General features: G+C 43.1%; 3 protein-coding genes across 5 annotated transcripts in view; 2 read left to right on the forward strand and 1 right to left on the reverse strand.

Moving 5' to 3' along the window:
* The window catches only part of polr1f (RNA polymerase I subunit F), a 43,901-nt gene that overhangs the window by 28,998 nt on the left and 627 nt on the right, over window positions 1–14,276 (reverse strand). The window contains exons 2-6 of one of the 3 annotated variants that reach the window (XR_014602441.1): window positions 13,511–13,652; window positions 11,732–11,940; window positions 11,217–11,359; window positions 10,066–10,821; window positions 9,984–10,010 (exon numbers count right to left, since the gene is read on the reverse strand). Coding sequence is in view for 1 of the 3 variants with exons in the window: in XM_084080705.1 (XP_083936831.1) it covers window positions 10,502–10,821; window positions 11,217–11,359; window positions 11,732–11,940; window positions 13,511–13,652 (814 nt within the window). In the remaining 2 variants the exon portion in view is untranslated. Of the gene's footprint in view, window positions 1–8,566; window positions 10,822–11,216; window positions 11,360–11,731; window positions 11,941–13,510; window positions 13,653–14,276 lie in introns of those variants that run through there. The other 2 variants (XR_014602440.1, XM_084080705.1) reach the window with 2 other exon arrangements.
* Window positions 218–1,138, forward strand: LOC311061868 (GPN-loop GTPase 1-like; the record flags this gene model as incomplete). The annotated part of the gene is made up of 1 exon (XM_084080569.1): window positions 218–1,138. One exon carries the CDS (start codon window positions 218–220, stop codon window positions 1,136–1,138), a length of 921 nt encoding a protein of 306 aa, XP_083936695.1.
* LOC311061495 (heat shock 70 kDa protein-like) lies at window positions 4,766–6,694 on the forward strand (the record flags this gene model as incomplete). The annotated part of the gene is made up of 1 exon (XM_084080151.1): window positions 4,766–6,694. One exon carries the CDS (start codon window positions 4,766–4,768, stop codon window positions 6,692–6,694), a length of 1,929 nt encoding a protein of 642 aa, XP_083936277.1.

Below are 14,276 nucleotides of genomic sequence, written 5' to 3' on the forward strand. Positions count from 1 at the left end.
TGTTTTGCGACACTGACGCGTCCTTTGCAGCAGTGACGGCTACCAGTTGTTCTGCAAAACAAACAGCATGGCGACTGCACCAGGTTCCTCTGGTGCTGAGGCTGTTTCCATGGAGAATACGGCCTATGATGGCGGACAGGGTGACTGCCTGACGCCACAACTGTCCTCAGGAGATGCTGCCCAACAGAAGAAACCTGTGTGTCTAATAGTGTTGGGCATGGCGGGGTCGGGAAAAACAACCTTCGTGCAGCGGCTCACCGCTCACCTTCACGACAAGAAGTCCGCTCCGTATGTCATCAACCTGGACCCCGCCGTACACAAAGTACCGTTTCCCACCAACATCGATATCCGCGACACCGTCAACTACAAAGAAGTGATGAAGCAGTACGGGCTCGGCCCTAACGGCGGCATCGTGACCTCCCTCAATCTTTTCGCGACACGCTTTGATCAGGTGATGACCTTCATCGAGAAGAAACAGCACGATCACCAGTACGTGTTGATCGACACCCCGGGGCAGATCGAGGTGTTCACCTGGTCGGCGTCTGGCACCATCATCACGGAGGCTCTGGCGTCCTCTTTCCCCTGTGTGGTGGCGTACGTGATGGACACGTCCCGCAGCGTCAACCCCGTCACGTTCATGTCCAACATGCTGTACGCCTGTAGCATTCTCTACAAGACCAAACTTCCCTTTATCGTCGTCATGAACAAGACGGACATCGTCGACCACAGCTTTGCGGTGGAGTGGATGCAGGATTTCGAAGTGTTCCAGGACGCTCTGAACCAGGAGACGTCGTACGTCAGCAACCTGACCCGCTCCATGAGCCTGGTGCTCGACGAGTTCTACGCCAACCTGCGCGTGGTCGGTGTGTCTGCGGTGACGGGCAGCGGGTTGGATGAGCTCTTTGTCCAGGTGGCAGAGGCCGCCAAGGAGTATGAGACGGAATATCGGCCAGAGTATGTGCGACTTCGTAAAGAGCAGGCCGATGCTCAGAGCAGGAAGCAGCAGCGGCGGCAGATGGACGGGCTGACGAAGTCCATGGGAGCTGTTAACATGACCTCGTCAGCAGCTACAGAGGAGGCCGACTTTGATGACAACGAAGAAATGGACAGCGACATGGACGACATGACCACAACATGAGTGGGGAGAGCAAAGAAAGAAATGCCTTCAGCAGCAACTACTTTCTGAAAGAGAGAAAGAACGTGATTCAAGTCCAGATCAGGAAGACCATGCCACCAGAGGGACCCTGAATCCTCGACCCCTCCCGCCTCTGCCCTCAGACCCCCTTCCAGCAGTTCACAGGTTCTTATGGTATGGCACCGGTATGGCTTTCACGCACGTGTGTGTGTGAGAGAGAGTGAGTCCGGAGTTAATCAAGAATCAAGGCTTTATTTGTCACTGACTCATACAGGTACAAGTTTGGTACAATATTGGTACAGCTGTCAAAAGAAGTGCAACAGCAACTTTCTGTTAAAGGACTTCTAGCACCAGATAACCTTAGAGGCAGGATATGCAATAAAGAGTGTTTAGATTTGGGGGGATAATTTAGCATCATCATAATCTTACAATAAATGCACATCTCTGTCTGTACGTCTGTTATTCACATATCTTGAGAACCGTTGTGTCGCCCATATGTAGGCATATGCAGATCCAGTTGTCCAGAACCGCCCATATATGAGCATATGGCATCAGCGATCTCCGCATTTGGGCATAAAAGGAACACAGACAGACAGATTCAAAGATCTCTCCATATATGGTCATACAAGGGACACTAGGCTATTGGGTGGGGCATGTATTCCCAACTTGCATTGTCCCCGACTTGAAATACCACAAACAAGAACGGTCATTGCGGAGAGGTGAGCAGCCAATACACAACGATTGCACAACACAATAGGAACGGCTAGACCAGTGGTCGGCCGAGAACAGGTAGACAGACCACTAAAGACGTTACTGTCGATCATGAAATAGTGGGGGGTAATTCTGTCCTGCCTATGCTACCAAACAGAAATAGGGAATGTAAAGTTAGCGATGTGCACAGTTATACCACCAAAGGGAGCTCCTCAGACTTTGTACCTGGCCGATTCAAAAGATGTATTGGAAATGAAACATGTTTGTGGTCAGCAGCAGTTATGTTGAATGGGTTACCTGCAAGCCTTAAGTGAAAAAACAAAAAACCAAAAAAACAGTGGGGGTTGGCAAAAAAAAAAGATTAGTTCAGTAAATAAACAAGAAATGACTAAAGTCATAATATAGCCGCTAGCGGCAGGCTTTTTTTGCCCCAATCTGCCGTTGAGAAATTGAAATTAAAAAAAAAAAATGAAAAAAAAAAAAGTTTTGAAAAAACATTTTAAAAAAAAACTTTTTTGAAAAAATATATGTCCTTTTGAATATGATTTGACATTCATATTATTAGCAGCTGTATTGTGTGTGTGCCCCCCCCCCCCCCCCCCCCAACTACTCAAGTTAAAGTATCAATACTGCAATGTAGAATAACCAAAAAATGGCATACCTCAATATGACATTTTGCGGCTATATTATGACTTTGTCATGTCTTGTTTTTTTATAGTGCTGTAACATGTTATGGCCTAATCACTGTCAAAAGTTCATAGGGCAAAAATGTAAAATATATGTGCAGTGCCTTGCAAAAGCACTGTGAAAAAAAATGAAAACTCAAAAAATAAACAAATTCTGACTGAATACTTTTGCAAGGTATATGCCTCTCAATAACCAATCCTTCGTCCTTGTCGTGAGAGGTGGAAGCTGGTAATGCTGACTAACAGGTGTCACAACCCAGCCCGTGGGGCCATGACAAATTGAAGGAGGACACAGTGGTAGTGCTTAAAAATAACAATTTATTAAATAATGCTTACAAAAGGAATGAGGTGTGTAATAATTCAGTAATCAGTAGTGTCATCAGCAATGTATGGATGTGTGTTCAGTGCAGTGTTGGGTGTTGTAAAGTGTGTGAACTCAGTCATAATGGAAACAAACAAAAGGGTACTGTCATCTGGAGAGGGACACTTCAGAATGGCTGGCACCCACTCTTTTATAGGGCTCCAGGGAGCATTGATCAAGTGCTCCCAATGCACCTAATTGGGGTGCACCCAAGTTGGCCGACGCCCATAGGATCTGTGGGAGAGATACACACATAGGGGAGTACACCATACAACCACACAGGCCCTGCAAGCCAGGCCAAGGGGCCGTGACACAGGGCTCTGGTAAAACTACATGTACGTATAGTAGAACGTCACCTATTTTCAACCTTATCTCATAATTAGTTCTCACTAATGCTCAGATTTTGTATTTTATTGATGCAAAAACAATGACCTCTATTTCAGCATACTAACTTAACATGAAGAGAAAGGCTGTAGTTTCCACTAGCTTGGAATGTCCACCATTGAAATCATTGGTCGGCAGATCTTTTATCTTGTGGGTGTCATCTCATCTTATACTGAGCTTTAGTGACGCTGTGAGCTTAGATCTGCTATTTTAGAAAAAGTATGAAAAAAATAGTATTTCACTTTGGTACAGCAAGTAGACTATATTTTAATGCCAATACTTTTGTACTTTTACTCAAGTAAGATTTTTAATACAGGCCTCGAGTCCTCGCTGAGTCCTCGTTCGGATAAGCGGTTGTCCAGAATCGCCGATCTGACCGATATTCCCAGTATGGGCGGCATAAATGGAAATCCAGCTGTCCAGAACGACCCGAGAATCCAACCGCCATATATGTCCATATATGGGCATATACTAATGACATCAGGGATCTCCATATATGGGCATAAAAGGGACAAAGCCAGACAGATACAGAGATCTCCATGTATAGGGCCATAAAGGGACTCAGGCAGACAGATGGGTACAACAGGTACTTTGACAACGGGTATTGTAACCGGGTCGGACATGCATTCACAACTTGCATTGCCGATCCGACCGATATGCCCATATATAGGCATATATGGAGACCCGGTTGTCCAGAACCACAGATCCGACCGGCATGTCCATATAAGGGCATATACTAATGACATCAGGGATCTCCATACATGGGCATAAAAGGGACACAGACAGACAGACAGAAAGACAGACAGACAGACAGACAGGTACAACAGGTATTGCATAACTGGGTGGGGCTTGCATTCACAACTTGCATTGTTCCCGAGCAGGGCGGTGCGTGGTATCTGTCCATATTTCCGCACCCAAATATGCCCAATGAATTAATGAATTAATGAATAAAAAGAAGAGCACATCAGATTGATTGATTGATTGATTGATGCACTTTATTTAGTAAGACATGAGAACAACATTACATGGAAGTACAAATTCACAATACAAGGTCTACTAAACTGGAAGGCTCATAAAGCACTAAGCTTGTTTAAAATAAGATCCCCACACACTTCCACAACATACATTAGACAAAATATCACTGAGGATAAAAGAAAACACAATAAAGCCCATAGGCTTATTTTCATTGTGGTCCTCTAAAAATATGAATTTTGTTTGGAGAATGGAGAATTGACGTCATCATACTGACATCATAGATGACTGACACCATAGACTGGCCTCAAAGTTCACTGATTATGGGCACTGCACTATTATTTCTATATTTGGAAACATTGACAATGCCTGTCACAATGTGATGTCAGAACTTAACTGATGTCACACCGCCAATATAAAAGCTTGTGTTGCTTTCAGCTTCAGTCTGCACAGTCTGAGATCGTTGGAAGTTGTTTCAATTAGAGATAAGGAATCTAGGTATACTTATTATTCAAGATGTCTGCAGTAAAAGGTGTCGCTATTGGCATTGACCTGGGAACCACCTACTCCTGTGTGGGGGTTTTTCAGCACGGCAAAGTAGAAATCATTGCCAATGACCAGGGCAACAGGACCACCCCCAGCTATGTGGCTTTCACCGACACTGAAAGACTCATCGGGGACGCAGCCAAGAACCAGGTGGCAATGAACCCTACCAACACCGTGTTCGATGCCAAACGACTGATTGGGCGAAAGTTTGACGATGCAGTGGTGCAGTCAGACATGAAGCACTGGCCCTTTACGGTGGTGAGTGATGGAGGAAAGCCCAAGGTTCAGGTGGAATTTAAGGGGGAGAACAAAACCTTCAACCCAGAGGAAATCTCTTCCATGGTCCTGGTAAAGATGAAAGAGATTGCTGAGGCCTACTTGGGCCAGAAGGTGAACAATGCTGTCGTCACAGTCCCAGCTTACTTCAATGACTCACAGAGGCAGGCTACAAAGGATGCTGGCACCATTGCAGGGCTGAATGTACTGAGAATAATCAATGAGCCAACTGCAGCTGCCATCGCATACGGACTTGATAAAGTCAAGTCACAAGAACGCAACGTCCTAATCTTTGACCTGGGCGGGGGCACCTTCGACGTGTCCATTCTGACGATCGAGGATGGCATCTTCGAAGTCAAGGCTACAGCTGGAGACACTCACCTGGGTGGAGAGGACTTTGACAACCGTGTGGTCAACCACTTTGTGGAGGAGTTCAAGAGGAAACACAAGAAGGACATCAGCCAAAACAAGAGAGCTCTGAGGAGGTTGCGCACATCTTGTGAGAGGGCTAAGAGAACCCTGTCATCAAGCTCTCAGGCAAGCATTGAGATTGACTCTCTTTCTGAGGGCATTGACTTCTACACTACCATCACCAGAGCTCGCTTTGAGGAGCTGTGCGCTGACCTCTTCAGGGGAACATTAGAGCCTGTGGAAAAATCCCTCAGAGATGCCAAAATGGACAAAGGAACCATTAATGACATTGTCCTGGTTGGAGGCTCCACCAGAATCCCTAAAATACAGAAACTCCTACAGGATTTCTTCAACGGCAGGGAACTGAACAAGAGCATCAACCCAGATGAAGCGGTGGCTTACGGAGCTGCTGTACAGGCTGCTATTCTGTCAGGCGATAAATCAGAAAATGTTAAAGACCTGTTGCTGCTGGATGTGGCACCTCTTTCCCTGGGCATCGAGACAGCTGGAGGAGTTATGACAGCTCTCATCAAGCGGAATACCACCATCCCCACTAAACAAACCCAGACCTTCAGCACTTACTCTGACAACCAGCCTGGGGTCCTCATCCAGGTGTATGAAGGAGAGAGAGTGATGACCAAGGATAACAATATGTTGGGCAAGTTTGATCTGGCAGGAATCCCACCTGCTCCCAGAGGGGTTCCTCAAATCGATGTCACCTTTGACATCGATGCCAATGGCATCTTGAATGTGTCTGCAGCCGATAAACAATCAGGCAAAGAGAACAAGATCACCATCACCAACGATAAGGGCCGGCTCAACAAAGAAGAGATCGAGAGGATGGTGCAAGATGCCGACAAGTTCAAAGCTGATGATGACATTCAGAGGGAAAGGATCACCGCAAGGAACTCCCTGGAATCCTACGCCTTCAGGATGAAGAGCAGTGTGCAGGAGGACAACATAAAGGAGAAGATCAGTGAAGAGGAGCAGAAGAAGGTGATTGAGCAGTGTGATCAGGCCATCGCCTGGATGGAGAACAACCAGTTGGCTGATAAAGAGGAGTACGAGCATCAGCTCAAAGAGCTGGAGAAAGTGTGTGAGCCCATCATCAGCAAGTCGTACGGAGGAGGAATGCCAGCAGGCAGCAGCTGCAGAGAGGATGCACAAGAAAGCTCAGAAGGCCAAGGCCCAACCGTTGAGGAGGTTGACTAAAATGAGTCATGGACTTTTATGCTTCATTGTTTTGTTGTCATGTCACCTTTAGTCCATTAAATTACGAGGATATTATAAAAAATAAATAAAAAAAATCGCCATGCTAACAGTGGGGGTTGGCAAAAAAAAGATGAAAAGTTAATAGGGAAGAAAAGTAAAATATATGTACAGTGCACTGTACATATATTTTAAAAACTCAAAAAAGAAAACAATTCTGACTAAAAACAATCCCCATGCCAACAGTGGGGGTTGGCAAAAAAAACACAGTGCCTTGCAAATGTAGTGATTTTTTTTTTTTTTTACTACTCAGATAACGCCCCCAATTATGACACCAAAGGTCTGAATACTTTTGCAGGATACTCTATATGCCTCCCAAAATCCATATAGGCGTATAGGCGTATAGGCGTATAGTAGCACGTCACCTATTTTCAACCTTATCTCATAATTAGTCCTCATAATGCTCAGAGGTTTTCTGTCATTTCTGTCTACTCGCTCTGCATCTCAGAGGTGGGCTGTGGACAGTTCAGAAACCTGCCTATACTGAGGATATAATCAGTGGTAATTTCATGTAAGATTTGGTATGTTATTGATGCAAGAACAATTTACTTCTATTTCAGCGAGTTATCTGGGAGAGAAAGGCTGTAATTTCCGGCATTGAAATCATTGGTCGGCAGATCTTTTAACTTGTGGGTGTCATCTGATCTTATTGAGCTTTAGTGACGTTGTGAGCTTAGATCTGCTATTTTTGAGTTAAGAAAAAATAAGTAGTGCTTTTACTTTGGAGTTTGGATTAAAATAAGACTATATTTTAATGCCAATACTGTCGTACTAAGTAAGATTTTGAATACAGGCCTTTTACTAGTATTTTGTTTTTATATTTTGATATTGCTACTCAAGTAACCACAATTGCACTGTGTTCACTCACTGGTTAAATAATTAAGGTTTTACGACCCGTTGGCATTTGGGACTCCGGGAAAGAGCAGAGTGCTGACCACATCACTAAACACACACACAGGGGTGTGACTGATAGGATGGAGATTTGTGTGATTGTGTGTGGCTGGCCAATTGCTTCAGGTTGTTCAGTGCTTCTCAAAATGGAGTCCAGGGAGCCCAAGGGGTCCCTGAGGGGGTTCCAGCCCAGGGGGTCCCCAACAAAATGTGTTAATATAGCATCCAAAATCAGTTTAAAATGTTTGAATATTTCATTATATGATGAACTATATTTAATAAATACCCTTTTTTTATGCAGAAATCTCTATGGGATTCAGCAGATTCAATCAATGTCATCAAGGGAAGCTTTCACAAGGGTCAACTAGTTGGAAAAATAAATGTTAAATCTTTACTACATTTAAGTTGTTTCAACTAACATGCATCAGTAGGCCTAATAAATAAGGTAATAAGAATGCAGCTATTTAGATGTCTGCGACTGCACCCAGAATCAGTTATAACTGTATATATAATAGGTGCAAGGTAAAAACCCATAATGAAAACTTGAAATGCAATATCGGTATCAATTGATTTGACCATGCAATTAATCTGTTCAAATCAAATATCAGTGAAACATATTACAATTGATTATACAAATGAAAAAAGACTCAACTTTGAAAATATATAATAACTCTTTAATAAGAATGAGAAATTGTCAATTTTCTGTGCATTCTTGTTGGCTCAGTCAACATCAGACAAAATACCGTCTGATGATACATTCCTCTTCTACTGTATATTCTCCAGCAGTCCACCCAGAGTACCCCAGGGATCTATCTACCCAGTCCTTTTCCCCCTCTACACCAAATGTCTTCTAATTCTTCTCCTTATTGTTAACTTGTACATCAGCACATTTTTAAATTAAATAACATGGGGAAACAAAAGCAGGCAATTAACAGTTCCATGTGCTAAACAAACATTTTCATTTCAATACAACATTCCAACCCTGACATATTCACTAAACAGGACCATGGAAAAATCAGATCCATGTCTGCTTTGGAAAGAGCTTTTTGCGCCTTCTTCTGGTCATAGAAATGAAGTACATACACAGGCTTCACTTGTAATGCTTTAACAGAACTCTTTCCAGTTTGTGCTCGTCAGAAGGCACTTGGATGGGATTCTGCATAGTCTCTTCTATGGTGTGTTTGACCCTCGTTTTAATGCCTTTCATGAACCGGGTAGAAGGAACACAAGGAATTGAGGAAAAATCCCCCACACGCTGGGAGAAATCAAACAGGCCTATCACAAATACCTCAACATCAATATTGTGACTATAATATGATTGCTTTTTTTGTTGTCAACATTTTAAAAGACTAAGAAAAATAGCCCATCTACACAATGTGTAGAGATTGTAGGTTATTTGTGCTATTTCCTGCCTGAGGGGCTCAGCTCCTGCATGTGTGAGCCCAATCATGACTTCCACTAATTTAGCAGCCAGGGAATTGTTGAGTAGGGTGAACTTGGGCATATATACTGTACTGGAAATATATCGTAACAGTTATTTAATCTTGCTCATGTAGGTTAATATAGGTTTTTTTAATACATTTGTTTTTTCTTGTATGTCAACAAATCGACAAAGAAATTCTATGATAATCGACTAAATCAATTAGTCTGAACCCATTTAGGGCAGGAACCCCTATTTGTAACTGTACATTTCAAGACAGGAACCCCTTTTGGTTGGGGTTGTTGTTGCTATGTACAGTATATAGCAACATAATCTTTTTGTAATTTTAGAATTTAGAAGGCGTTTTTAGAATCGGCCTCAGGTCTAAATGGGTTAGACAGCGTACACAAGCTCCTGATGAGACGCATAGTTAGCTTGTAGAGCTGCTATTTTCACTTTAAAAAAAAAAAGATGATCTTTCATTATCCATAACCGAGGAAAAGTTGGAAATAATCGTGATATTGATTTGAAGTCGTGTCACCCAGCCTTATCGTGAAGAGTCTGCAGCCCTGGTGGCAGGACGTGGTGGACCTCTGTTAGCCGCAGTGATGCTGTGCATTCCACATATCCAAACTCTCTCAGACATTATCTAGTCTCATATTCACAATATCAATATACAATGTGACAGAAGTGTGACTGGTAAATTTCTGTTGTATATTTATTAAGGCTTTTAAATATTGTCCCATCAGCACTTTCTATTTCACACTTCTGGGGTCATTTTAATGTCTACTCTGGCTTTAATGTCTACCCTAGACAGTTTTTGAGCGGTGCAACCGCTCCTATAAGAGGGTTTAGGACCCATCCGTGGCGAAAGTTTTTCTTTCCGTCGTGAAAATGTGTCTTTCGCTGTGACGCCACGCTGTGGAAAACACGCCCATAGGCTAAGCTCTGCAGGACGTGCTGTGATTGGCTAGCGAGACACATGATGAAATTAACTTCAAACTTCGCAGACGCGCTGTGATTGGCTAGCGAGATGCATGATGAAATTAATAACTCATAAATATCACCGCTCACTTCACACTGGATGTGATTTTTAAGTTGCTTGATTCAATATTTGAAATCATTTTATCAGACATGCCCTCTTCCTATCTAAACTCCATTTTAACCACGGCTCGCTGAAAACGCACGTCCCTGGTTCTGGTGACTGACATTGTCCTAATGCCTGAGGGGGCAATTACCTTTTTCTTTTTCTTTTTTAAATATACTTTTTGGAAAATTACCAAAAAATAAATCTATGAAAAAAATGAAAAATAGTAGATGTTAAAATTACCCCAGAAGTGTTTTAAATACCAGTTTCAAACAACTCAATTATCTGTATATATACTGTACAATCCACTTTTTCATATCACTTTTCCTTTCATTTGGTGTGTTCAGTCTATTCAGGCGGCCTGCTGAATGTCACTTTTCCGCTTCTTCTTGGACTTTGGCGTTTCGGGGTCCCCGTTGACCGCGCCGTCTTCCTGCGTTTTCCTCTTCTTTCTGGGCTTGTCGCTGAGGTAGCCGCTGGAGTCGCTGTTGTGGACCTCCATGGTGGAGAGCGCCACATGCTCCTTCTCTGTCTCCACCTCCAGATGTTTCTCCTTTTTCTTCTTTTTCTTCTTCTTCTCTCCGTCCGCAGCTCCGTTCAGCTCCTGCGTCACGTCGGCGTCAGTCTGCTGGTCGGGGGTGGGAGCCGTGACGTCCTCCTCCGTTGACTCTTCTGTAGGGTTGTCACCATCAGGATATTTTAGTTGACGATTAATTGTCATACAAATAATTGCGATTATGAACGATTTGGCTATTAAACATAGGAATATATGAATTTAAGAACTACATTTCTGTCTGCCTTTTAGGCTTTTTGAACAAAGATTGCACAGAGCAAATATGACAATAACCGATAATAACAATACAAAACATTATGTACTAAGACCAAAACAGGCCATGTATTTCATAATTTGATATACGTATACATATTTGGGGGTTAGAAAATAGGAAATAGCAGGTATTCTTTCGCTATGTTTCCAACGATTAATACAGATGAATGGAAACGATTCTGACGATTATGCAAAATAAATCCCATCATCTCTTTTATGTAATAAAAATGTGTGTCCTTACTTTTCTTCTTCTTCTTCTTCTTCTTGGGGGTCTGGTCAGTGCAGTCCTGGCCAGGGGGTTCCGGTTCCACGACCGGCGGCAGCGTCTCGTCGGCGGGATCCTGGACCTCTGAGCTCTCGCCCAACGCCAACATCTCCTGGACCCTGAGTGATTGATTGATTGTGAAATAGACATAGTTGTTGTCAGGCAGAAACCTCTTATCTCCATATTCCATGTTTTTTTTGTAAATTAATGCCCTACTTAATCATACTACAGTGTCACACAAACGCATCAAAAGTAGCAGATCTGCAAGCTCAAACGCAGCGTTTTGCATGAAGTGTGTATGAAATCATGTAGTGTGGTGATTGCATGAGTGCAAGCTAAAAAAGAAAGTGAAAATACCGGTAGCAGAAAATAGCGTTGTACTTTGTTGTACAATGAAAGGATGCAAAAACAGGAGATCTAAGTTCACAATGCAGTGCATGCAACACGAAAAAACCTGATCGGAGCAGCACCCCTCACACACACACACACACCTTGTCCTGTCCAGGCGTCCTCTGATCAGCAGTACGCCGGCTGTGTCTGCGTCCAGCTGGGACACCTCAAACTCCAGGTCGGATCCTATCATGGGCCCCGCGTCCCTCCACACATCCACTGACACCAGGCTGGGTTTGGGGATACTGGCGTTGAAGGAGCCGTGCACCAGGCAGCCCACATATGTTGCTCCCAGTTTATTCACTACACCCTGGACAACACATATGGAAACGAAACTCATTTTAAATAACTGGTTGTAGGGGTGCTTTTGGATTATTCAATGAATCAAAAAGGATTTGGTAGATTCGATAGGATAATCACTATGAAAATAAGCTATAGTTGCAGCTGTAACACACACTAAGGTTGGACGATATGGCGAATATAATGGCTGGATGAGTCCAATCATCTGTTGTTTTTATTGGCAGATTTTTGGGGCTATATGTCATTTTATTTAGCTAAATAAATGTAGCCTAATGGTCTGCCTCCTTAAGAATTCAAACTCTTCAAATATAGCCAAATTAAACCGCAATACAAAGCATGCACGAAATGTTAATCAATTTGGGCCATTCTAATAATAAGGCACGTTTTTGTTGCACTGATTTCCGACGAGTCTAGGCTACAAAACACTCGCCTCCCCGGTACTGAATGGAGCTGGGGAGAGCAGAGGAGAGAGGGAATAGCTTTTGCTTTCCTAGTTGTCTATCTGTCAGGTACTGTACATTTGATGTTAGCTGTATATATGTATATGTTCAAAGACGAGCCTTAAAAGCAAAAATGAAACTAGCTTTCGTCTCTACAAATCCTTGCTGTGTATTTGCAAGCTTAATGACGCAGGGACGCATGTCCCCCCGGTCTCACAAGATCCAGCACTTGATTCTTAACTTTTGCAAGTCTGGATATTAAAAGTTGTGTCAGTTATGTTTACATCGGAGTGTGCGGACTTCCCTTCTTCTCCATTGTACGTATTTTTGTTCAGCACCTGTGGATTTTTTGTTGAGATGTATGTGCTTCCCTCTTGGACTCCATAAGTTATGTTCATACAGTATCACCAGTCAATCTACTGTACGTGATTTGAAATGTGCGTTTGTTCGCGGCTCGCTGCCCGACGCACATTGCGAGTCCCTTTAGTTACAAGGGAGGGCTGCCCGGGCGGGTGATTATCCCGCAGCGGCACGATTTATTATTTTGTACGAATATTTTAAAAAAAATGTAAAAAAAAAAGTTGGATGGGTGTGTTTTGACACATTGTTGCTGCCAATGGTGCAAACTGCTGTAGGCTAGTCTGCTTCAACTTCACTTCATCTCCTAGCCTGAGATCTTAGTCCTGAAAAGAATATCCTATGGAAGTGATATGTTTTACAATTCTTGGTTGTCTAAACAAGTTTTGGTCAGTGAGAGAGGTGCATGGCAGCAGAAGGAGTTGTGTCGTCTCATCTCTGTTCATTGACAGCGTTACAGCTGAATATATACTTCGTCATACGACGGGGTTGTGCGCCGAAAATAGCAGATCTACAAGCTCACAACATGTCACGGATGCGACACACATTGTGAACTTGTAGATCTGCTATTTGCGACTCGATAACTCCGAGCTAAGGACTGGGGAGCTGTTCTCACAATAATTGTTTTTCTAGCGCGAATATATCGGCAATCAGCGATTTTTGGGCCAAAAGGAATATTTTGCCATATTGCACAACCTTATCACACACAAACATGGCCTCCCTAGCAGACTGTCTGACAACACAAACACAGATACAAGACACAGACACAAGACATCATCTCACCAGTAGTCTCTGTCCCTCTGTGGGCTGGAAGATAACAAATTTGGCCTGTATGTCCAGGTGGATGTAGCCGCTGTCATCATAGATGTCTCCATTTTGGCCCACTATGCTGATGTCATCATACGCCAAGGGCACTCCATGTAGACTGTTTAGGGCCAACACAGAGCAGCAGACATTTGTATAACACTTGCAGCCAAGTGTCTATTAAGCACTTAAACCCTATTACCTATACTTCGTTGATCAGAGTTCCCCAGGGTCTATACTAGAAAACCAAAGACAGTGCATGCACATGAATACTTTATTAGAAGTTTGCAGAAAAAAGCACATGAAAGTACAGTTCAATACAAGGTCGAACATCCAATCTCTCTGACCAAGGTGCTGGACAAAAAAAATGATCAACAGTCTGCACACTGGTTAGCAACTCCACTTTTATAATTGCTTGTCAACATTTCAATCCTATGGGACCTTCATCAGGAATTTAGAAATTCCTGATTCAGATCCCATAGAAGATCCTCCTTTTTTCCTCTACACCAAATATCTTTATTATTTATTCCTCTGGATAGTTTGTGATCATATTGATGTGACCCAGGACTAAAAAGACAAACTGCTCTCTCTCTTATTCTCCATTTTCTATTCTATGTTCTGTAAGAATTTCTCTTTTCAACTAAACCCACAACCTCCAATAAACTTTCCAGAACCGGTGGCCATTTGCTCATTGAGTTATAATCTATCAGAGTGCAAACCTTCCAACCGATACGTTCGCGTAGTT

This window comes from Gymnoscopelus microlampas, assembly GCF_963454915.1.
Source record: "Gymnoscopelus microlampas genome assembly, chromosome: 15".
Taxonomy (NCBI): domain Eukaryota; kingdom Metazoa; phylum Chordata; class Actinopteri; order Myctophiformes; family Myctophidae; genus Gymnoscopelus; species Gymnoscopelus microlampas.